Source organism: Brachyistius frenatus, unplaced genomic scaffold (assembly GCF_029030835.1).
Source record: "Brachyistius frenatus isolate BFR_SWC_R1_liver_20210118 unplaced genomic scaffold, ASM2903083v1 Contig_128, whole genome shotgun sequence".
Taxonomy (NCBI): Eukaryota; Metazoa; Chordata; class Actinopteri; family Embiotocidae; genus Brachyistius; species Brachyistius frenatus.
Window position 1 is genome coordinate 1019162 of NW_027210727.1, and position 23991 is coordinate 1043152.

Here is a 23991-nt window from a genome sequence, read left to right on the forward strand (position 1 = left end):
CGCAGCAGGACCGGATGGCCGGTGACCCCGGCGTCGCCGCCTCCTTCTGGGGGGGTCCCAGAAGGCCAGGCGGGTTCCCTCAAACCCAGTCCGGGGTTCAGCGGAAACCGTGTCATTCAGGCGGGCCTGATTGGAAAAATATTGAAATAAAGTCAGGTATTTTGGATTCGAGTCTGTGGCTGCTGGGTCCCTCCGTGGTCGGTTCATTCTGTTATGAGGTGGAGTTTATCTTTTTCCAGGACCCAAATGCAAGCACACAGACTCGAGGTATCAGTTCCAAAAATACTGTCTTTATTGTCCCAAAAAATAAACAAACAAAAACTACAAACCAAAAGGGTGGCACCGAGCGTGTCCACCTTACGTCCAGTCGGGAGGGCAACTCAACCGACAGCTCCTGCGGGGACACGGGTAACAGGGCAACCGGCAGACCAGCGGAAGGGACGGCGTCAACAATCCTCCTAGCCGGGAGGGCAACTCCACCGACTAGTGATTTTGACCGGGAATATCCGCAGGAGACACAGAGGCCGGAGGAACGGGAACAGGAACAGGACTGACCGGGAGCTGACGGGGAGCAGACGGAAGACGGACGGGCAGCAGACGGAAGACGGACGGGTGGCTAACAAAAACACACAATGAACCGACAACCAGAGTTGTGCAGGGGCAGGTTACATATAGTCTGGGGAGGTGATCAGGGAGATGCAGCACACCTGCAGGTGGTGATCAGGGGTGAGTGGCTGCATCTGCTGGGACTGGTGAGGGGGCGTGGCCACGGGAGGTGAGTGGCGTGGCCACAGACAAAGATAGGGGACACAGGAGGAGAGGTGATCGGGGCAAAATGGAGGACAAAACTGAACTCCTGACAACTTTAGGACTTCCTTACCCTGTCTGAGACCCTCAGCCTCACTCCTATATATTTTAACTGAAGATATAAATCTTTAAAAAGGTATGCAAATATGTGATTACATTTTTAAAGAAAGCTCAATAATTTTCTAAAACTGCAAGGCACTGTAGTTCTTAACAAATCACACTCAAACCAGAGTCAGTACGGCATTTGTTTGGGAGTATTTAATGGCGTGAATGAACAACCTGTTGGGCCACTAGGGAGTATTTATGGCAGCAGACTCAACCGTGCCCACATTCATCATAGTGAACCTATCAACTATAATACTTTTGACTCTCTGTATCATACTGTGGACACTTAGACATTAGTCCAATCAGCTCATTAGAGCCAGGACAATCTCCCCATTTGATATATCACGATACTTGAGGTGCCGATTCAATATGTAGTGCGATTTTTAAATACTGAGAACATTGACACTAGGCCATGGGAAAAAGTTGAATTATGTACTTCAAGAGACTGTATCATAAGTCATATTTTCAAAACAATGCACAGCCTTATGACATTTATTTTAACAGCCTTATTTACTGCATATAAAAGAGGTAAATGTTTTTTGAGAGACTGTGCTACATTTAGTTGTTCCAGTGTCATAACTAAATAGATAATGGATTAGAGTGTGTAGGTATCTATCCGGACCCCCAAAACAATGTTTTCCAACTCATCATCTTGACGAGTGTTGCTGTGTTGTGTCCCTGCAGGTCAGATATCGGTGGAAGGCTTTGCCAGGTATCTGAATGGGGAAGAAAACAGCATCATTCCCCCTGAGAAGCTGGACCAGAGTGAAGACATGACCCTTCCCCTCTCCCACTATTTCATCAACTCCTCACACAACACATACCTCACAGGTACGCACATGGCGTCAGCCACAAATCTGTTTTGCATGTAAGGAGCTTTGTCTGTCACATACTCACACTCAAGTTGATTTCACTCCTGACTGATTGCACAGGTGCACGCTTTATTCCTCTACAAAGGAACAGATCAGACATTCATTTAGAAATACAATTATAGCTGCACATTGATATGCTCAACGTTATACCTCGCAGGTCAGTCAATCAGATGTGCCAGAGCTTATCGGGCTCCCTTTCCTGTGTCACCTCTCAAGAGCTTATCCAATCAAGTCATGCCTTGAGACTCATTTCATTGATATTCATGAGTTAAATATTTCTTTGGACTGGTAGTCACAGTAACTGGTTTGCGGCAGCGTGTGAGCATGGCAAGCACAATACAGAGGCCATTTTCTCTTCAATGGATATTAGAATTCATCTATTCAAATCTAATCCCGGGGGGAACCGGAGAGCATCGAATCTCTTGAGTGGATCAGATTTCTCCAGCGATGAGGAAAAAAATAAAATTTCCATAATAGCGCAGCTTCATAGGCTGCGAAATGAAGAAATGAGGAAAAACAAACAAGAGGTCATTGATCTTCTGCTCATGAACACCGTCTGTCTTTACATATTTTCAAAGTGGCACACATTATGCTGTTCTAATACTGTTCTAATAGGGAACGGAGACATGAGGCAATGTAGAATGGATTTGTTTATATTTTACAAGTTAATAAGATCCACACAAAATAAAAACACTGACAACATATTCATTTATGTTGATTTCCTCCTATAAACCTATGATACATTAAAAGAATGTTTCATACTGTATGTACAACCCATTCAGTAAAGACAGTGTTCCCTTGATGGACTTGGGTAAAGATGTCAGGCAAAAGTAGAGAAAGAGTGAGAGGAAAAAGGATAAAAAATATATTTTTTTTTTTAAAGAAAAAAAGGGAGGAAATAATGATGCCTCGGAAAGTGAGAACACAGATCTGCTTCTCACTTTGACACACGTCCCCTCTTGTTGCAGGAAAGTATGTTGCTAATGTGAGGAGGTAATTGCTTCGCTAATGGTGATAGGGTGATGAGATTTGCCAGCTTCAGATAAGGACAGCTGAATTGTTTTTTACTGCATGCAAGCGACGAATACGTTTAATGAGCTCTTGAAAAGTGGGTGGACATGCTTTTGTAGGCATCCTGCCGCTTCTTGGGATCGATACAGCCGTAACCTGAAGGTGCTGTGTGTGTGTGTGTGTTAATGTGTTTGCCCCCGTTTGTGGTGCCGCAGCCGGCCAGCTCGCAGGCAACTCTTCAGTGGAAATGTACAAGCAGGTCCTCCTGTCCGGGTGCCGCTGCATTGAACTGGACTGCTGGAAGGGTCGCACCACAGAAGAAGAGCCTGTCATCACTCATGGCTTCACCATGACAACTGAAATCTCCTTCAAGGTAACACAAGGACAGCTGGGTGATGGCGGTGCAGGGGAGAACTGAGGTGGGGGGGCTGGGAGCAGAAAAGGAGGAGGAAGAGGTAGTACTGCTGAAAAAAACGTTGCTGTAAAGATATATTAATGTCTTTAGACACAGAGAGGGGATGCTCTGGTCAACACGCTGTGCTGGTAGATGATGTAATCCACACTTTGCATGCATGATCCATCCAGTGCATCAAATAAACTTTGATTGGGATTTGGGTTAGGCTAACAATATAATTGTGTTTTAATTACTTGAGTTTTCAAATAGTTTTGGGTTGAAAATATCTAAAAAAAAAAAAAAACATTGTGAGATTCATTGCACAAATTCAAGATCTGAACTGAAACTTCATTTCCACTAGAGTCTGTTTGGTAAACATGATTTTGTGCCCTAATACAGAATTTAGGTCCCATGTGAGTGTGTTGTCAGCCACCTTTATAAACTTCTCCATATTCAAACATACCCACTCTTGCATCAATAATGAGAAGCTTATTTCAGGTTTAAAGAAAATTGAATAAGTCAGCTGTTTAAATAGCTTCATTGCCTTGTTGGCAATGTGTGTTGGTTTGAACCTATAATCCCTCAGAAAGATCTGAGTCCTGGTTGATTTGGTGACACTTGTGGATAGTGGTGGTAACAGCAGGTACAGTTTGATACAGTAGCAAACAATCCCTGGCAGCTAGCCATCCATCCATGACCTATACCTGCTTTATCCTGATCAGGGTCACGGGCGGGCTGGAGCCTGTCCCAGCTCACTTTGGGCTAAGGCTCCCTGCCAGCTACTTTGTTAGAAATAAAACAGAAGTGTGGAACCAAACAAGCTCGCATAATTTAGATAAAGAAGTCAGTGAGTGCTGTCTGATGTCATGCTGCACATGGTGCGAGAGGGAACAGTGAGGATTTTGCTTACCGTGCGGAGGTGTGCAGCCATTTATCTAAAGCTCTTCATCCAACTGCTCACGGTAGCAAAGAATGGCCGTGTCTTATTTTTCAGACATATTTTTGATGATGATCACAGCCACAGATGACAAACACATTGTGTTTCCTGTGACTGTTTCACAATAAAAGATACCCTGTGTTTTGATTGAATGCTTTTAATACGAAGCATCTTGCGCTAGGTGGTTCTTTTCACATTAGCAATAACTTAATACATCTCTGACGAGTGTGAAGAGAACATTAAACACTGAAGCTGTTATCGATAAAATTACAATTTGCCAGATTACATGCATGCACTTTTCTGTAGATTGCGTGTGCTCAGATTGGCAATCTGAATCCAGTGAGGCAATGACGAACTCTACCACTACCAACAAAAACAACTCGAGAAAAATATGAATTCCTGAATGGACATTTAAATGCATTAGTTTATTTTGATTTCATGAAAATCTTTTGTATTCTATCTGCGTTATCATTATATACAGCAGGGAATAAAACAAACTGACAGAGTTGCACACAAATATAGATATCGATAGGAAGATAAAAGAGTTGGAAAAGAATAGTGGAAAACAAAAAGTGGGGCATGCATGCAGCAGATGGCAAATCGTAAGAGACCGGGGCGCACTGAATAGCCCTAAAGAGAAGTGCTGAGGGGCGATTAATTGAAGTCTCAGAAGATGAGGAGGAAAAAAAGAATAGGAGGAGGGCATGGAAATCGAAGGGCAGAGGAGGTGTCGAGTGAAAAGAAGAAAAAGATGGCTGAACAGATTGATAGAGGAAATATCGATCTAGCCACTCGAAAAGCCTAATGGAATTATTCTAATACAAAACGAGGAGAGTCGTGAAAGACGGGAGGAGAGCCACAGATGGAGAGGGTTGAGTTACAGAGAACTATTTTTTTTGGCGGAGATGGAGCAAATGGAAATGAAGGCATTAGTGACACTGTTATTAACGACGGTGTATTTGACTCAGACAATCAGTGGCTTCGAAATCTTATATCAGATGGTTAAGTGTCTTTACAAGTGACACCACCTTCATCGCTCAGCTCTCACTTCAGCAAACATATCGAAAAATTGTGGAATATGAATGAAAACGGTGATTAATGACACTTTACAGGAATGATAGTTCTTGTCGTGTTATGTCTTATTATCACTCTTCTGTCTCAAGCAGTTATTGATTTCAACAGGTTTAGGCATGTTCTTTGACCGAGGCTCCCAAGCTTTCTAGGAATAGTCTTGAATCACAACATTGCAGATAGACATGAAAACAGCCGAGAGTGCTTTGAAATATTTAATTTTTTCATCACTCTACAGCTTAAAACCAACATGATTTATTGTTTTTGAAGTGTATTACATTATTCAGATAATAATGACAGCATTCTGTCTCAGTTTCCTTTATTCATCATAACTTGCGGTTCCAATACTGAATAATCTTTGTCTCTGCCTGGGTATTCAGGAGGTGATCGAGGCTATCGCAGAGTGTGCCTTCAAGACCTCGCCGTTCCCCATCATCCTGTCTTTTGAGAACCACGTGGACTCGTAAGTGAGCCGATCGTTTGAACCTCATTGATGAGCACTGTCTATCAGCAAGCCTGACAATAAGCCTAACCAGCCACTTTCTTTTTATCAACTGTCTTTTATCTGTAATAGCTCCAATGGGATTCTGAGGGGAAACATACATATTCACTGTATTGATATATAGCAAAGAAATTATGTTTTTTTGTGTGTGTGTGTGTGTGTGTGTGTGTGTGTGTGTGTGTGTGCGTGCGTGCGTGCGTGCGTGCGTGTGTGTCTGTGTGTGTGTGGTGACTCCCAGACCAAAGCAGCAGGCCAAGATGGCAGAGTACTGCCGGTCAATATTTGGAGACGCATTACTGACAGAACCTCTGGAGAAATATCAAGTGAGTACATAAGATGTTAAAACACACACTTGCATGTGCACACGCTCACATTAACACTTGTGTGCACTCTTTCTAACATGCACGCACAGACAACATATGACATGGCCAGCAGTGGGGGATTCAGAAGATATTACCACACGCATGAGTGCACTAAAGAAGTGTCCTTGAACTCTGCTGCCCAGCATGCTGCCCATACGGATATGCATTCAGGACGCTACAACATTTTACATACTCACATGTACACATACATATATATATATATTAAATACACAATATAATTTCTCTGTGTCTCTGTCTTTCCCAGTTTCCCTTTCTTTCTCACTTACAGCAACATATCGACATGCCCTCTCACACCTGACAAAATGTGTTACCACTGTTCCTTTTTCAGCCACTCCAGGCACTCTCCTACAGTAAATGGCTGTCTAGACTTTATCTATAACTCTCTCTCTCTCCCACACACACACACACACACACACACACACACACACACACACACACACACACACACACACACACACACACACACACACACACACACACACACACACACACACACACACACACACACACACACACACACACACACATACCTGTGGCTATTTACATGCCCTAGAAGCCCAACTTCTAATGATCCATCCCACAATCCATCTTATTCCTCCGCATCACCTCTCCCGTTATCGTGGGAAACGGCAGCCGCTTAAGATTAAATGGAAGTGTTTTACGCTGTAATCTAAACATGGCTCTTCTTGGCAACCCTTCATCTGCCTTTCCTCTGTTGCCATGGCTACCAGTCAAAAGCTTGCTTTGTCCCTTTGTAGCTAAACTTCTCTTTTTTTTCCCCGAAAGGCGTCTTTGTGTGTAATGACGCAGGCACTTGCGTGAAGCAAATGTCGACACTTGTCTCAAACACACACACACACACACACACACACACACACACACACACACACACACACACACACACACACACACACACACACACACACACACACACACACACACACACACACATCTCTCACTGTGTCTGGTGCAAAAAACAATTCTGCACATATATGTACTTTAACCTCCCACTTGTTCCTCTAGTGTTATTCACCAGGGATGTGGTTGTCCCTGTTGGTTTAACGCTACAAAGTAACTGAAGTTCCCAGCAGTTAGATGCAGCATTATCTCACACACGCAGGGAGCTCCTCCAGCACCGCTGCCTGCCAAAGACACAGCCCGCTGAGAATTACAGCTTCTGACTGGATTTGACATTGAAGTATTACGAGGGAAAAGTCTTTTGAATGGAGTGGCAGAGGGAAGGAGAAGGGAGGCAGAGATACGGGGAGACAGACACCAGCGTAGAACTTAGAGACACGGAACGAGAAAGTGCCATTGAGGAATGAGATTTCTACCACTGAGCATGTAATAACTGAGAAAAGGTGAGAGCAATGACAATCACTCCCTTCTGGACGGCGGTGTATACAGCGTATCGGATGGGATATCAGCTCCATAGGGGCAGATAGGGTAATATAGCTAGATTGGTTCCAGCTCAGCCTAGGGTGAGAATAAAGAGGATTACAGCTTTCTTAGAAACTTGAGCTTCTCCTGCGTCTGCACTCTGCAAAACTGTCACTCGTCTTGAACAATAGGGACTACTGATGTTTTGTTTTTGTGTTTTTTTCCCCATTAAACTGAGAACAGTCATCCTTCCATAAGAATTAGCTAAAACTACTTCATTCATTGTGCTGGTGATGCCAGCATATTTTCATTGTAACTGCTGAATATTGAATATTTTAAGAAATACGAGTATTTGTCTTGCAGTTTGTTTAATCTTGTTGAGGCTTAGCTAAGCAGCAGACGGACCCGAATTGGCAAGGCGAGATGTGCTCGCACACAGAAAGGCAGGCGGGATTGAGAGTAATGTGGGCTCAAGAGGAAATAGCTGCTGGGGACTAACAACAATAATCCACAAATTGAAAATGATATACCTTGAATCATAAAGTTAATAACTCCATCATAGACCTTGCTCCATCCCTCCGGGTCTTCTACTTCTATTCTTTCTGCATACAGTTATAAAGATAAGGATATTAACAGGCAATACTTCCTGCAGGAAAGGTCTGTCTCTTCTTCTCTCAAATATGCTTGACATTGGAGAATTATGCAAGGATCTTTCACATTTTCAAAGTTAAATAAAGGAAGAGATTAGAAACAATCAGACTGACTACACACCAGGGTAAAAAAAAAATGCTTGTTTACAAGAACAAGTCCTGCATTCATTCAGTAAAAAAGTATTATGGGAGAAAGTACTTTGAGTATCATAGAAAAACGTTGCAGAAACTGTCTCCTGTGAGTCTCATATTATTATATCATTAGGGAATCATAATGACTAAGGCATTCTGATGTACTGTTAAGTTTGTAAAATCCAAATTTGAAATATGAGTCACGATATAAGCTTCTTAAGTAGGCTAGTTTAGGAAATGTAGTTACATCCCAACACTGGTCAGACAACAGGGCTCGAAAGTGGGGGGCATTTAACTTGTAGCAATTCAATAGATTTTGTGTGATGCATTTGGGTGAAGTCAAGATCACAAATCACTTCCTGTGGAACTATTTGAGCGAAGCCAATGCAAACAGGACGTCTAATCTGTATTTTATCACTTCCCAACAACATCAGTTGAACAGTTTGGATGGATGTGTGGAGCGTCTGGGAAAACAGATTATTGGATGGGAGATCTTGGCTTGAGTTGATGAATCGCTGTTTTTTTTCCCACTTTTGAGAGAACTTGAGTGAAATGAAGAAATGTTTTAAGTGAGGTTATGTTTATTGCTGATAAGTTATAAACACTGCAGCTGTGCTTGTACTCTACGTGTGTGTGTATTTAACATCGCTGCTGACTATCTCCATAATGAATTATTAATCACCCTAAACACAGTGATCCAACAGCAGTGTACCCCATAAATAAATCAGAGATCTGCCTACTTCTGGCCAGCTCCCTTGGGAGAGTGAGTGTTTGTGTTTAACACTCGGTTTCCCCCTCAGGAGGCTGATTTAGGTGTTGAAAGTGTAAACTTTTGAGCTATTACATCAACAGAGTTTGTAATGCTCGGTGTTGATACTCATGGTCACTAAACCGGCTCTACTCAGCAGAATCTGCCATTCCTTTGAATGGCATAATAGCCACGAATTTACATTTTACACACTCCAGTAAACAACTTCAGTATTTTTTTTCCCCCCTGCAATTGGCTAATTTGTCGAAAGTGGGGTAAACTCTGACTGTAATGTAGAAATCTCCAGCCATACTTCAACATTTAGGAACATAACAGCTGCAATGTATATACTGTTTTCATTGTTTTTGTCAGAAAAATTCTTTACAGTGCCCCATCATCCAACAGAGTTAACATTCAAGTGTTATATTATTCTACAAAAATATAAAAAAATTCTTCCACACCTTTTTCTTTCTCAATTTCCATTACCTTTTTCTGATTTGATGACCTCTCTGTATCTGTTCCCTTCTTCTCTCGTTCCAGCTGGAGTCTGGTGTGCCGCTACCCAGCCCGATGGACCTGATGGGGAAGATCTTGGTGAAGAACAAGAAGAAGCACCACAAGATGGACGGAAGCACCAAGAAAAAGCTCTCAGAGCAAGTGTCCAACACCTACAGCGATTCCTCCAGCGTGTGTGAGCCCTCCTCCCCGAGCGCAGGTGAGGCGCAAGCAGACATCCCGCTAATACAGCCATCAACACTGGGACCGTTGCGTTATGATGTTGCAGATTTTGCAAAATGTAGCCCAACCGTCTGGGTCCACTGTGTGCTGCGGACCCAGACCTCTTTGCCGCCCAGTGACTGAATCCCTGGAGCGAAACTGTGCTGTTGTTTATCATTCATCATTTTCATGGCCCTCTCCATCAGCTGGAGGTATTATTGGCTGTTGCATACACTCTCTGTCATGCATATACACTGCTTGTCACTGAGGCATCTTAAACACTGGCTGGTCATAGCTGTCAAGTGTGTCAGAGTGTGTGCGCATGCAGCTGTGTACATAATGTCCGATGTCCATTTTTATATTTTTACAGCTGTTGCCTTTAGCTTTAGTTTTTTCTCTTCCGACACTTCACGTATGTTGTTTAATGTGTGTGTGTGTGCGTGTGTGTGTGCACGTGTGTGTGCGCGCGTGTGCGTGTGTGTGTGTGTGTGTGTGCGCGCGCGCGCGCATCCCTCAGTGCTTACTTTCTGTGTTTCTCTGTGTTTGTATGTTCAGTGTACCATTCGGGTACAATAGACCTCGCAATCCATCACCTTTAGTTTGCCCTGATTGCTGAGCGCCAAGCTTCATTCTTACACGAACACACACTGCCCCCTGGTGGAAGGAAATAAGCAGTACAGGTGTCAGACTCATTAATAACAATATAGGGCCTGATTTACTAAAATCTCAAACAAAGGGTACTAAATTGCGTGTTTATTCCAAAAGTTTGCACATTTATTTTGCACCCGTTTTGCCGGTGATTTACTAAGAGTAATTGCGTCTTTGATATCAGGTGCAAATCGCTGTATTTAAATGAGGTATTTTCACGTGTTAAAGTGATTCCAGCCGTTCTAACAGAATAAACTCAAAAGAAAAAGAAAATCTGATCCCATTGAAATGAATAAATAGCCTGTTAATATAACCAGAACAAAACGCTTTATAGGAGATTATCAGCGAGGAAGTCAATGCCGAGGGAATAACAAAAAGATCATAGATGAAATTATCAGAAGATGGCAAGATATTAGGCGAAAAATAACAAAAACGGCATATAATAAAATGTCGGCAAATAAAACAGGAGGGACGGTGGATGAGATCCTCTGACAAACACCGATCAGCAGAGCCTGTTCTTTCTTTGATGAGCAGGTGACTTTTCATTCAGTTCCTCGCGAGTGCTCGGGAACCTTATGAAGCTACCTGTGAATTCTGCGGGACACATTCAGGACCTGTGACAGCACACCTGACTAGCAGGACTGTGTGGAACATCCAAGCAGCGATACGCTGGAACGACCTAGAGGCAGGAAAATGCTGAGTCGTAAGAACTGTTTTAATTGCTGGTATTTCGTGGCTCCTCCTTGTTGATGGCTGTCAATCATCATTCAGTTCATTCAATAACTCAGAAATGTCATCGCTTGAAAGAAGAGATGTCTAATAATTTTTTCCTCTGACATCTCAGAAATGTTTACAGTTGTAAAACCACGTTCTCTACATATTCTTTGCTTTCTCTGCGTCTCCTTCTCACCACAATAAGAGCAGCCATCTCTCCAGATTTGCGCTCCTGATTAATACGTTCCCTTCAGTCGTACTAAAATACACAACAATCACTTCTCCTATTTCTACTTTCAGGTTTAGTAAATATAGTTGCAGGTGCTAAATTTATGTATTTGCATTTCCCCTCCCAGTATTTTGCAAGTTCAAGTAGAAACGCCCAATATTACATTGCACATATGAAAGACGCAATCCTCACTGCACAACGTTAGTGGATCACCTCGGACATTTTTTTTGCAGGTGATGTGAAGTTTGCACGTGATTTTACATACGCAAACATTTAGTAAATTTAGGTTTCTCGGTTTAAAAAGGTTCAAAAGTATTCAAAAGTGATCTCTTTTTTTTTTTCCTCACAGGTTCGACCAAAGAGGAGATGGCAGATTCCTCGCAGCCCTCTGAGGTAGCTGAACTTAGCCTCAGACCACAGGGCAGGAAGTCTATTGGTGAGTTATACATAGTACATGACCTTTGACTCAGATCTTTAGTGGAGCCCTGATTAGGCCGGCGCAGAAGCTGTAGGTCAGTCCGACCATTACCCTGTTAAAATTAATTTCCTCTGTCAGCGTGACCTCAGATTCGCTGGGAAATCTTAAGCAGAGCTCTCATTATGTACTGTAGGTGCTGAGGCTCGGTCAGCTCAACCAAAACAATATCAAAATTAATTTCCTCCATCCACGAGCTCCTCGAGTCGGAACCTGTCAGTGTGAGCCTTGTTTGTGTTGCTGCTTTGAATGTAATGTGATTCTAGATAAAGATATATTTAAAGGCTGTCTACTTTCAAACCAGTCTGTCTGACATTTTCATAGAGTTAGTGGAAATGTCAATTACATGTGCATACAATTCATCTTTACCTATTATATTTATCTTTAATGTAATCTGTGACTCCTGTTTTAGGTGAGGTGGAGGCTGAAAGCGAAGATGAAGATGATGACGATGACGACTGTAAAAAAGGATCAATGGATGAGGTGCGTATTTTGCAAGTGACGAGTCAAATGCTGTTAATAACAGACCCTGACTGTCCAGTGTATTATTTGTATGCCACGTGCTGGGGCTGTCCTTTCGTCTTTGATCATTTTTGGTATGTGTCTTTAAATGTACAGGGCACAGCAGGCAGCGAGGCGTTTGCCACGGAGGAAATGTCCAACCTGGTCATCTACATCCAACCTGTCAAGTTTAACAGCTTCGAGGCTGCTAAAAGTACATAAAACCTGTGAACATTTATGTTTGTACAACAATAAATAGAGATATCAATCCCTTAAAAAAAAAAAATCCCATAGACTTAAAGCATAAGTCATTTTAAGACATTTGTTTGCCAAATAACATGTTTCCAAATGGCTGGTGTCAACATCTAAAGGAAGAATATAGTTTTTGATAGAGCACCATTGTCAATCAGCTACCTATTATACTGCTATATAATCTATCTGTTGATCAAGAAAAACATTTAGCCCTTGATTTCTTGAATCTACTTAATAACCATTAAACGTCTCTGATCAATATTTCCCCACCTCCACCCACAGAGATCAGTCGCAGCTACCAGATGTCATCGTTCGTAGAGACCAAAGCTTTGGAGCAGCTGACCAAATCTCCTGTAGAGTTTGTGGAGTATCCTTCTGATGCCGTGTTTTATACTATTTAACATGCCGCACGATGTTTGAATTTAATCTGCATTCATGTAGTTGCTGTTCTTCCACCTCATATTTACTCCTCGTGGTAATGACTTGATAAACAGGAGCTAATTAGACTCTTTCTGGTTGTCTGTTTTCATCACTTTACTTCAGCGCCTCATCTCGTTCAATAAAAGTAATAATAAGATAATGTACAGATAATATGAGGTCAGTAATTCTTACTTTGTAGTTGGATTAATGTTACTTGCATCAAGTTGTGTTTTCTTATGCAGTCCGAGCAGCTTTGTCCTTAACAAACTCTGTTCAGATACAACAAGCTGCAGCTGAGCAGGATCTACCCAAAAGGCACTCGAGTGGATTCATCCAACTACAACCCTCAGCTCTTCTGGAACGCCGGCTGTCAGCTGGTAGCGCTCAACTTCCAGACCATCGGTGAGGGAGGACATCTCTCTGGATAAATATGATGTTCTTTACCACTTGAGGAAATGATAAGTTTCTTGTTTGTTCGTATTTTGTGTGTGTGTTGTTACACATGTAAATGCGTTCTTGTCCTTCTGTCTTCACCCCACAGATTTATCAATGCAGCTGAACCTGGGCATGTACGAGTACAACGGGAAATGTGGCTTCAGACTGAAACCAGAGTTTATGAGACGGCATGATAAGCACTTTGACCCATTTACTGAGAGCACAGTGGATGGGATAGTAGCCAACACACTGTCTGTTAAGGTGTGTGTGTGTGTGTGTGTGTGTGTGTGTGTGTGTGTGTGTGTGTGTGTGTGTGTGTGTGTGTGTGTGTGTGTGTGTTTGCGTTGGTCTTTTCTTGCTTGTGAAGCTCTGTCTGTGTTTGATTACATTTCTCTCTCTACTGCTTTTTCTTTCATGCTACTTTCCCTCCAGATCATCTCTGGCCAGTTCCTGTCAGATAAGAAAGTGGGCACGTATGTGGAGATTGATATGTTCGGTTTACCAGTGGACACAAAGAGGAAAGCTTTCAAGACCAAGACGTCTCAGAGCAACGCCATCAACCCTGTCTGGGAAGAGGAGGCCATTGTTTTCAAGAAGGTGAGTTTTCAATTTACATTCATACGAGTTCGATTGATGAATTTCACTCCAGTTCTCATCAGTTCTTTTAGGGGCTCTATTTTTTTGTGGTCTAAAGTATGTGATGCAAATGCACTCGTGAATGACGTGTAATGATGAGTGCATTTTATGCCTGTTTATACTGTTCTCATTAGGTTGTCCTGCCCACACTTGCTTCATTGAGGATAGCAGTGTTTGAAGAAGGAGGAAAGTTCATCGGTCACCGCATAATCCCTGTGTCAGCCATCCGTCCAGGTGATAAAGTTTTGTATTTATCCACCATCATTTCAAACACTGGTCAATGATTGTTCCACTCTTCTTAGACAAAAAAGAGATAACATATTTAAAAGCAAATGTTTATTAGCTCGTGCATCAAAAGCATTAAAACATTAAATAATAGAAAAGAAAGGCAGAGACAGGCCTAAAGCCATTCCATGTAAGATTTTTGTACATTTTTGCTCGAGCTGTGGTTGTTCTCTAAATTGTGTTCAACTAGCTGGATGCTTCGGTTTGAAGTTGGATCTTCTGAATTGTTGTTTCTGAACTGATGGACTTTAAATCTGACTAAAACCCTGCAGGCTATCACTTCATCAGTCTAAGGAATGAGAAGAACCAGTCCCTGATGTTACCTGCTCTGTTTGTGTACGTTGAGGTGAAGGATTACGTCCCAGACACATTTGCAGGTAAGTCAGGTGAACATATCTAATAGTTCATGAGGTTTCTGTTCTATGATCAGTTACAGAAGAAGAAAAAAACCTCCCTGTTTCCTTCCTGCTCCTCAGATGTCATTGAAGCCTTGTCCAATCCCATCCGCTATGTCAACCTGATGGAGCAGAGAGCCAATCAGCTTGCTGCTCTTACTTTGGAGGAGGGAGGAGAAGAGGAGGGTGATAAAGAGGTGTGTGAATGTTTACACACAGGTCCTCCTGCATGTGTGTGTCTGCTCAGTCGTGTTTGTGTTTATGTGCAGAAAGCTTTGTGGCTTCTGCCACAGATCAGCTGCTGATTCAGATGAGCGGTCCTCCGGCCAGCTGGCTACTCTCCTCATTGTGAGGAACTATGTGGTCCTTAAATCAAAAGATATAGTAAGGAGAATTAGAAGATGTAGAAAGCAGAGTTTCATGTCAGAAAAACTCTATTTAGATACAGTTTAGAAGAAAAGCAGCATGAGGAGGTTTTTAATGTCACCATAAGTACTTTAAAACCCACAGCCATTTACCAGCGCTTCTGTAGGGAAAGAACTGATTATGAATCGCTGCTTGTTTCTATCACAGATATTATCAACAGACTTTGGTCCGTTTTCTATTCCCAGTCACCCCAATGATAAACTGCTCTGCAGCTGCAGCTGTAGCAGGACTGTTGCTGCATTTCATAACGCCTCATCCAGAGTCTTAACTGCAGGCTGTCATAGTAGGTTTTTTTCTGATGGAAGGTCTGTCACTGTGATTTAAGCGCGGCTAACATTAGATGTCAAAAATCAGTAGTGCATATATCTCCATTTATCTCTGTAACTGTGTTTACTTTAGATGTCTGACTGAAATATTTCTCCGACCACATTAAAAGTGTCATTACCCATTCAAAAAATGTTCACAAACTGCTTTGAAGTTGACAAACCAAACCAAAATTCCATGACCATCCTCTTCATTACTGTAACCACTATTTGAGCTGAATGTAATTCTTTTGACTACTATGGAGCAATATTTTAACGTTTTGTTTGCATCTCATGTTTGCCCACTAGGATGCATATGTGCTTGAGACTGATGTAATATACAGTCCTGCTGATGAGTTCACACAACCAACTACTGATTAACTATTGGTGGTGGTGTACAGCACTGGAAGAAGTATTCACATCCTAATACAGCAGTGTAAAAATATTTCATTACAAGTAAAAGTCACGCATAAAACATCCTACTGAAGTACATTACTGCTGTAGTTGCTCCAGGCGGAGCTACTTGAACTACTTTATATCCAATTCTATATCCGGGGACAGCAGATAAATCTGAGGGGTCGTCAGGTGATGAAGCGAAAAGCTTTGAAACCACTGTTGTATTTTAAAAGCTTGTTATATTGTCCATTGTTTCAAATCTTAATCAGAAAAGGAACTAATGCTGTCAGACATATATAAAAGTAGAAAGTACAATATTTATTTCTGATATAGTGGAGTGGGAGTATAAAGTAGAATAAAATGGAAATGCTTGATTAAAATACAAGTACCTCAAAATTGTACTTAAGTATAGTACTTGTAAATGTACTTAGTAACTTCCCATCACTGGCAGTGAACCAATTAAGACAAGAAAGCAGAAGATTAAATGGGGCAGGTTTTCACATTATTCTAATAATTACAATTGTCTTATGAGGAAGGACATGCATTCGTTAATGAGGCCTCAGTGATAAACAAAATGCAGTTTGGTGAGAAACAGTGAATGGAAGCAGGACCTTGTTTGCAGAAACACTCCACAGAGGAAACCTTTAACTTCAGCCCTGTCTGTCCCAGGCATTAACAACCTCTAAAATATTTCTCATATTTAAAGCACATACTGACTTACTGACCTGATGTGAGTCACTATACAGAATATAAGACATAACAGCTTGTATCCAAACTAGGGTTGGCAGTGACCTTTAAGCTTGGGACAGGACTTAGTTTGAACATAACCTAAATGCAAAGCAGTTCAGAGAATTTGTCACGGCTGCTTCAGAGGATGTGACCTTCTGCTTTGTTCCAAGAGACATCCAAGGAAAGATTGTCCTGTGAACGTCTCACACTAACGGCCATCAACAATACAACAATAGCAGGAGGACAGATTTTACTGAAACTTGTAATTAGGGCATTGAGGGTAACATAGCTGCAATCTTGATGAATGGTTTTAATTAGTTTAAAAAGACCTGATGGAGACAAGTGGCCAAGGATTACTGCAGGTGCAATGCAACGGGGAGCAGGCAAAAAGTGTAATATCTGAGGAGAGATGTGACAATAATTTCGAAGATTGAATTGAGGATGCATTTCGGACGAGAGGCGAGGCAGGACGGGGTTATCCGGGGTTATTAGGAAAGGACCATGGGAAAAAGGGTGGCTCCTGAGGGGCTTCTTTTATCTGTTATGGCAGCTGATATGATTACCCACGAGGATGGCCGACACAGCCTTCATGCCGTGACCATGGCAACAGTGACCTAACAGGAGGCAGAGCGTAGAAAAGGCAGCGCATAGCACGGGGAGAGATAAAAGTAGAGAGCAGGGAAATAAAAGGGAAAGATCTGGCTAGCCTGACCAGAGCGGAGATTATTTTAAATTGCATTAACCTTTCGGAGATAAGAGCATATAGTTGGAGATTCGGGCGAGCAAACGAGAAATTAGGATCTGCTGAGCCTCGGCAGAAGGGAGCCATGATGAGAGTGGGTTACCAAAGCTATGTCTACAAATTATCCTGCAGGACACAAGTACAACAAGTGAGTCCAGGAAACAGAGGGAAGGAGATTGTCAGCGATCTAAAAAAAATTTTTTTAATTTTTTTTTTAAAGAAAGCAAAACTTTTTATATGTAGAAGGTGTTTATACTGATGAGGTGTTAGGCTGCTTTCCATTTTACTGCACCAAATATTAATGAAGCTAAAACATATGAAATTGAGTGTGTTGATTGGTAAGATAAATGATGGTTCTCATTTAGTTTTGTATGTTGTTCTTCACTAAATGGCTCTGCAGGGTTGTAGGCTGAGTCTATCCTTTGTGTTGACTTCCAATGAGATTGATCTAAATGTTGGATCTTTCTTGTGACGGACAGGTGGAGGCAGGAAGTGATGCCCCCTCAGAATCTAAGGTGGACCACAGGGTAACGTTGCCCGCGGAAAACGGTCTGAGCCACACACCCATCATTGCTCCGAAACCCCCTTCACTGGTCGGCCACCAGCCTCAGTCTGCAGGTGCACAATCAGTTTACCAGTCTTGTATGGTATTGAAGATGCACTGAAAATTGTTCATTAATTTTCTCATGTTACATTACATTATTATGTCACATCTTACAGTAATTTGAGAGAACTATTTTAATTAAAATATCTTGTTAAACATGCATTATAATCTCCTACATGAATATACTGTATGCCTTTATTCCATGATGTGCATTACGTTTTTTTACTTACTAAAATTACTTTTTAAGTATATAATAAATGATTTGACATTTACATTACCGTTGGTATCCAGTTTACTTAATATTCCAACTCTTTTTTATTTATTTTTTTATAAATTGTTCCATTTTAATCAAATAAATGTATTCATTTGCGAATGTTTTATGGACATACCAGTACCAGGTTATGGATGAGAAACACAATACAATTATTTTTTTCATCTACTTCTAAATTTTGAAAAAAGAAAATATTCAACTACTTAAATTTTATATAATACATAATAATATATACTTTAATAACATAATGAGCAAAACAAGATCTAAAAGTATATTATTTTTTTTGGAAATACAAATTAATAGAAGTATTTCAGACCTGTACATCTGACTGACAACTCATCCTGTGAACTTATTTTGGGGAACAGGCTCATTGAAACCATCAGTGAAGACTGAGGACATCATCCAGAGTGTCCTCACTGGTAAGGTTAAATTCTCTGACTCGCCGTGATCACTTCCTCTTTTGTTTGAATGTGGTTACTGATATTATGGATTTGTTTTCCTTCCCTTATTTCAAATCACTTAAGTGTTTTTTTGACCTTTTGACTCCAAGACCAATTGATTTTGATGTTCATGCACATGGTACTCATGGGAACGATTTTCAGCATAACTCTTAGCGAGAATATTCAGTTTCAGGGGTTTTGATCCTGTTAGGCTTGAAAGACACTCTATAATTGAAGCGTTCATTAACCTAAGAAATCAATGTAGCAATTGCCAGAAAGTAGATATACGTAGTTATTCATATTAAAAAAAAATTACACGACCCCTTCTCCTGCTCACATTGGTCCTCCCTCCCTTGTCTGCAGAGCTGGAGGCTCAGACAGTGGAGGAGTTGAAGCAGCAGAAGGGCTTTGTTCGCGAGCAGAGGAAGCAGTACAAGGAGATGAAGGAGCTGGTTCGGAAACACCACCGCAAGACCAGCGAGCTGATCAAGGAGCACACGGCTCGTGTATCGGAGCTCCAGAGCCAGCATCAGCGCCGGCGCTCCGCCGTGCAGAAGAGCCACAAACGAGATGGTAAGAAAAGGTAGGTAGCCCGCCTCTTCTACTGTTTAAACTGTCCTAGTTTTGGGTGCCGTCTTCAACTTTTTCTTTTAAAGTTTTCCCCTTTTTTTTTTCCAATCTCTTGCTCTCTCTATCTCAAAGGAAATCCCAATTTAAAACACGTCAACTTAGAAAAACTTTTCCAGTCAATCAATACAGACACAGTGTCATGTTTAAAGGAAACTTTTAATTATTTTTTCAACCTGGAGCTTATTTACCCATCATGTTGGGTCTAAGTGACCACTTAATTGAACCAGAAAGCATTTTAGCTGTCAGCTATTCAACGGGCTGCAATGGGCTACTTTGGAGCAACTGCTGCCTGTCAATGTACGTCCACTAAAAGTGCTTGTTTTTGCCACTGACAGGCTCAGATTCTTAATTGTGTGACAACATTATGGAAAGGATCCCTAACCTGGAACAGAAGACTCGCTCTTTATTTTACTGTAGGATGAAGTGCTTTAGTGTAGGATTTCTTCTCTTCTGTGGCTGGCAGTAGTCCTACAAGTCTGAACGGTCACTGTCGGCCCGATGGTCTGCTCGGGGGACAGTATGGACAGGAGTGAAACACAACTAGCCACAACTGGTTACAGCTTCACAAAGTTAGTTAATGAAAGTTTTGCATGACATATTATTGGCACAATTCAGAAATGTGCAAACACAAACCTTTTTTTTTTTTTTTTTTAAATTTCTTTACATTGCACTGTACTGCAACACATTAGCACTTCTCTCTCTAACGCTCTCACATTTCCACCGTTGTGTTCCTGCAGTGACTCGCCTCTTGCAAGATTATAAAATAAGACTTCTATTTCATGTTAGGGATCCTTTCCATATTGTTGCCAGACAATTATGTTCAGAATCTGTCAGTGTGAAAAACAAGCGCTTTTAGCGGATGTACACTGACAGCCCGTTACAGATGCCCATTTTGCTCTCTGGCTGAATACCAGACCAATTTTTAAAAACTGTTGTCCCCATTAGTCATTTAGACACAAAATGATGGGAAAATAGGGTTCAGATTGAAAAATGCAAAAGCTTCTTTTTACGATACAGCAGTAAGCACTTTCACTGCACAATACTGTACTCAGATTCAAAGAGCAAGCACTGTATACAAACCCTAGCAAGAACAAGGCAGATATTTCTGTCCATAGATCAAAATAAAAGACATGTTACATTCTGAGTAGGGGGCATGGCTCTCACTTTTTCACTATTTGTGTCACTCTTACCACCTGCACACAATTGCTTGTCAAAACTACCTCCACAGACGGTGTAGACTCTGCACCATCTGTGGAGGTAGTTTTGACAAGCAATTTGGATATTTGAAAGTGCATTCTGGAAAATGTGTAAATTACCATCTGAATGAGAAATGCAGAAAAACACCACATTACTAATCAGCTTTTGATACATCTTCATTATATACAGTGTTATTTATCAGTTTTTATACCCTCACTCTTCCTTCGCGTCTGTTGTCCATCTACTGACATACACAAAACACAATGCAGTAATACCTACACATTAATAATATACCTTATATATTGTGTTGCTCAGAAACAAACAGTAGCCTACAGGCAGAAGTTGAAAAAGAAAAAAAGCGGAGTTATGCAACGAATATGAATGAGTGGATAAGACTTGCGCCGAGCCCCGGGGACACACTCAGAGCCCTGAGGAGTGTCCATCACACACAGCAGAGATTACAGTCCTCTCAGCCAGCGTGGACCTCAGAGGGGCACTGTACAAGAGAGATAACACATGTCAAGCAAGTTACTTTGAGAGAAGTGTCCTTCCATGTGTTTGAAAATACTTCAGTGTTCTCAGCACCTTTGCCCGAGAAAAGAGAGAAGTATTTTAGTGACAAGTAGACGCGCTGTCATGATGGTATGCCTGTGAAAATCTGAAGTCACTAAGTTATAGTATGAGTTAGGGCTCCTCGACTGATATTTAAGCATGTGTCATAATTTGTAGTTTTCCCGTTTGTGTGTATGCAGTCGGCCCGAAAACTCCCTGTCCACACTGGACCAGGACCTGTGTGAGCTGGAGCAGGAGTGCAGCCAGAGACTGGCCGAGCTGAAGGAGCAGCAGCAGCAGCAGCTCCTCACACTGCGCCAGGAGCAATACTACAGCGAGAAATACCAGAAACGAGAACACATAAAGCAGGTGCTCAATCGCAGATGCACAACACAACTACACACGTACAGGCTTTAGATGTGAGGGCAGCTGGGCTGGCAAGTTGTTTAGAAAACAGTAAACAACAGGACTTTCATACTAATGCATCTCATTCTGTCTGTTTTAACTTCATTTTCACAAAATACCATAGTTATATTTTTTATATTTTTCTTGTCAACACCTGATCTGGAGTGCCCTCATTTACCAGGACTACTAATTATTTAAAATATGGACAAATCCCTTCGAAATACACTTTGTTGTGAAATCGCCTCAAAACGGCAAATCTCTCAGAATAGAAATTAACATTAATATCATATGTGTTCTAGCTACAACTATGCTGTAAGGTATTTTGTCATTATTAGAGGGTACACAGTGCATAGAAATGAATAGAAGATTTAGAACCACAGTCCATAAGTTGGATTTCAGGTCGCGAACACCAATTTCATTCCCTGCACCTGACATTTGTGCCCTTATTTTGCTCTTGTAGAATAATTTTCCAATGCTACTAATACCAGTGTGGGTAGTCAGAGCCTCCACATAAACAGAGCATGTGAACATACTCAATATAAACAAGTACATTCTGTACACTGGGATAAACAGACATGTGCCACAATCAGACAGGAGCCTGTCCTGGCTTGTTTTGGATTGGATAATGTGCTGACAGCTCAGAAACGCCTGCACAGACTAACTATATCAAACATATGAGTAACATCACAGGCATCATTTTGCTGCCTGTGCTCATGTTGTGCTGTATAGTGTGGAAAAAATGAATGTCGTCTGCTCCAGTACACCTGCACATTGAGCACAGCTGAGGTTTCACAAAGATGTATTCAAGCGAAGGGCAATAAGCTTAATGTTGACTGTGTTGTTTACCTGGTCTGAATGTTGTTTGATTATGATCAGAAACACTACAAATGTAGTTTTGATTCGAATGATATATATCGACTCAAATAATTCATTAATAAAAGCAGATGTTTAGTTCTCAGTCTCAAGTTACGACTCTCCTTTTATCTCCCTCCAGCTGGTTGAGAAGCTGACCAGTATAGCAGAGGAGTGCCAGAGTGCCCAGCTCAAAAAGCTCAGAGACATCTGTGAGAAGTAAGGCTGCACACAGCACGCACACACGTTCATACAAACACAGAGAAATCATAATGACACTTTCATTCTCTTTCTGGTGTCCTTTTTCTCACCATCTGCAGAGAAAAGAAGGATCTTAAGAAGAAAATGGACAAGAAAAGGCAAGAGAAGATCAATGAAGCCAAATCTAAAGACAAGAATGTGACAGAGGAGTAAGTGTGTATTTAAACAGGATTAGTAAAGTGTCTGTTTCCCTCTGGAGTTGGATGTTATTGCTTGTATGACCACTAGATGTCACTAAATACTAAAGATTTAGACCAACTGTGCTGCCTGGTTTGCTCCCCACAGAGAGAAGTTAGAGATCAACAGATCGTTTGTCAATGAGGTGGTGCAGTATATCAAACGGGTAAGCAAGGATATGACTGTGGTATTATGAAGATTTGACTGTAATGAAAATCTATGTAGCTGCTACATTCAAAGTCATGCAGTGAATGCAGCAGTATTGTGTGTGACGTGTAACGACCTTAGACTGTGTGTTTGTGTCCATGTGTGTCTAGTTGGAAGACGCACAGAGTAAAAGACAGGAGAAGCTACTGGAGAAGCACAAGGACATCCGTCAGCAAATCTTGGATGAAAGGCCAAAGGTAAGGCATTTATGGAGAACGTGCACGTTTAAAAATGTATGAAATATTTATTTCAGATAAGTACAAATAGTGAACACGCTGACATTTGTAATGAATCCCATCACATGGCTACCACAGCTTAGTTTAAGTTCCTGATCTTTTGCGTGGCATGATTCATCATCAGGATGTCCTGGGTGCAAAGCAACGAGCTCATCATGCTGATATTGCACAAAAATAATTGTCTTGCAAAATAGTAATAATAATAATAATTACTAATAAGCCTTACTGGTAACTGGTATGGCTTCAAATGGCAATCTAGCAGCAGGTATTTTTTAAATGAAATTTAAAAGCATAAAGTCATCGATATGGGTGATATGAGGACTGAATGCAGAAATACATGGGTCATTTACCCAAATTCAAGCTCACATATTTGTCTTTTGGGCAGATTCTTTATAAATTGCAAAGTTGAAAATAATAGTATGTAGTAAATAAATACATTACATACTGTATGTACTTTGTTGTCCTTGTGTTTTACACCAAACACTTGCTCGTCGTGTCAACCACTAGGTGGCAACATGGGCTAGGTTTAGTGAGACGCTACACTGTCTTTAACTTTTGTGTAAAAATGTATGTTGAACATTGTGGAGTAAGAAGACTGTTGTGACCTTCGATCATAAAATACGTTTTCAGTGTTAAATCTTTAGGCTAATATCAGAATATGTCCCCCTGAGTTTAAGTACAACAGTCAAAATCATACAATTTTAGCTGACGAATAATTGTCACAAATAATTGCGTCTAACGATTTTATTGTCTTTTTCTGTTAATTTTGTGCATCTATAGTAGTTTAATCCTAATCATAGGTTAGTAATACACATACACATTATGAAGAGCTATTTATTGAATGTGGGGTTTGGCTTTACAACTA

The 23991-nt window shown here is 41.2% G+C and overlaps 1 protein-coding gene across 4 annotated transcripts in view; it reads left to right on the forward strand.

Moving 5' to 3' along the window:
- The window catches only part of LOC138630099 (1-phosphatidylinositol 4,5-bisphosphate phosphodiesterase beta-1-like), a 116428-nt gene that overhangs the window by 78938 nt on the left and 13499 nt on the right, over positions 1-23991 (forward strand). For 3 of the 4 annotated variants that reach the window (XM_069714216.1, XM_069714217.1, XM_069714218.1), the window contains exons 10-32: positions 1597-1743; positions 3011-3168; positions 5578-5660; positions 5938-6022; positions 9533-9707; positions 11650-11736; positions 12188-12258; positions 12394-12490; positions 12811-12895; positions 13226-13350; positions 13490-13644; positions 13816-13980; positions 14154-14253; positions 14577-14681; positions 14781-14896; positions 17774-17912; positions 18535-18588; positions 18973-19192; positions 21189-21357; positions 22388-22464; positions 22566-22655; positions 22792-22849; positions 23001-23087. In XM_069714216.1, the coding sequence (XP_069570317.1) occupies positions 1597-1743; positions 3011-3168; positions 5578-5660; positions 5938-6022; positions 9533-9707; positions 11650-11736; positions 12188-12258; positions 12394-12490; positions 12811-12895; positions 13226-13350; positions 13490-13644; positions 13816-13980; positions 14154-14253; positions 14577-14681; positions 14781-14896; positions 17774-17912; positions 18535-18588; positions 18973-19192; positions 21189-21357; positions 22388-22464; positions 22566-22655; positions 22792-22849; positions 23001-23087 (2648 nt within the window). Of the gene's footprint in view, positions 1-1596; positions 1744-3010; positions 3169-5577; positions 5661-5937; positions 6023-9532; positions 9708-11649; positions 11737-12187; positions 12259-12393; positions 12491-12810; positions 12896-13225; positions 13351-13489; positions 13645-13815; positions 13981-14153; positions 14254-14576; positions 14682-14780; positions 14897-17773; positions 17913-18534; positions 18589-18972; positions 19193-21188; positions 21358-22387; positions 22465-22565; positions 22656-22791; positions 22850-23000; positions 23088-23991 lie in introns of those variants that run through there. The other variant, XM_069714219.1, reaches the window with a different exon arrangement.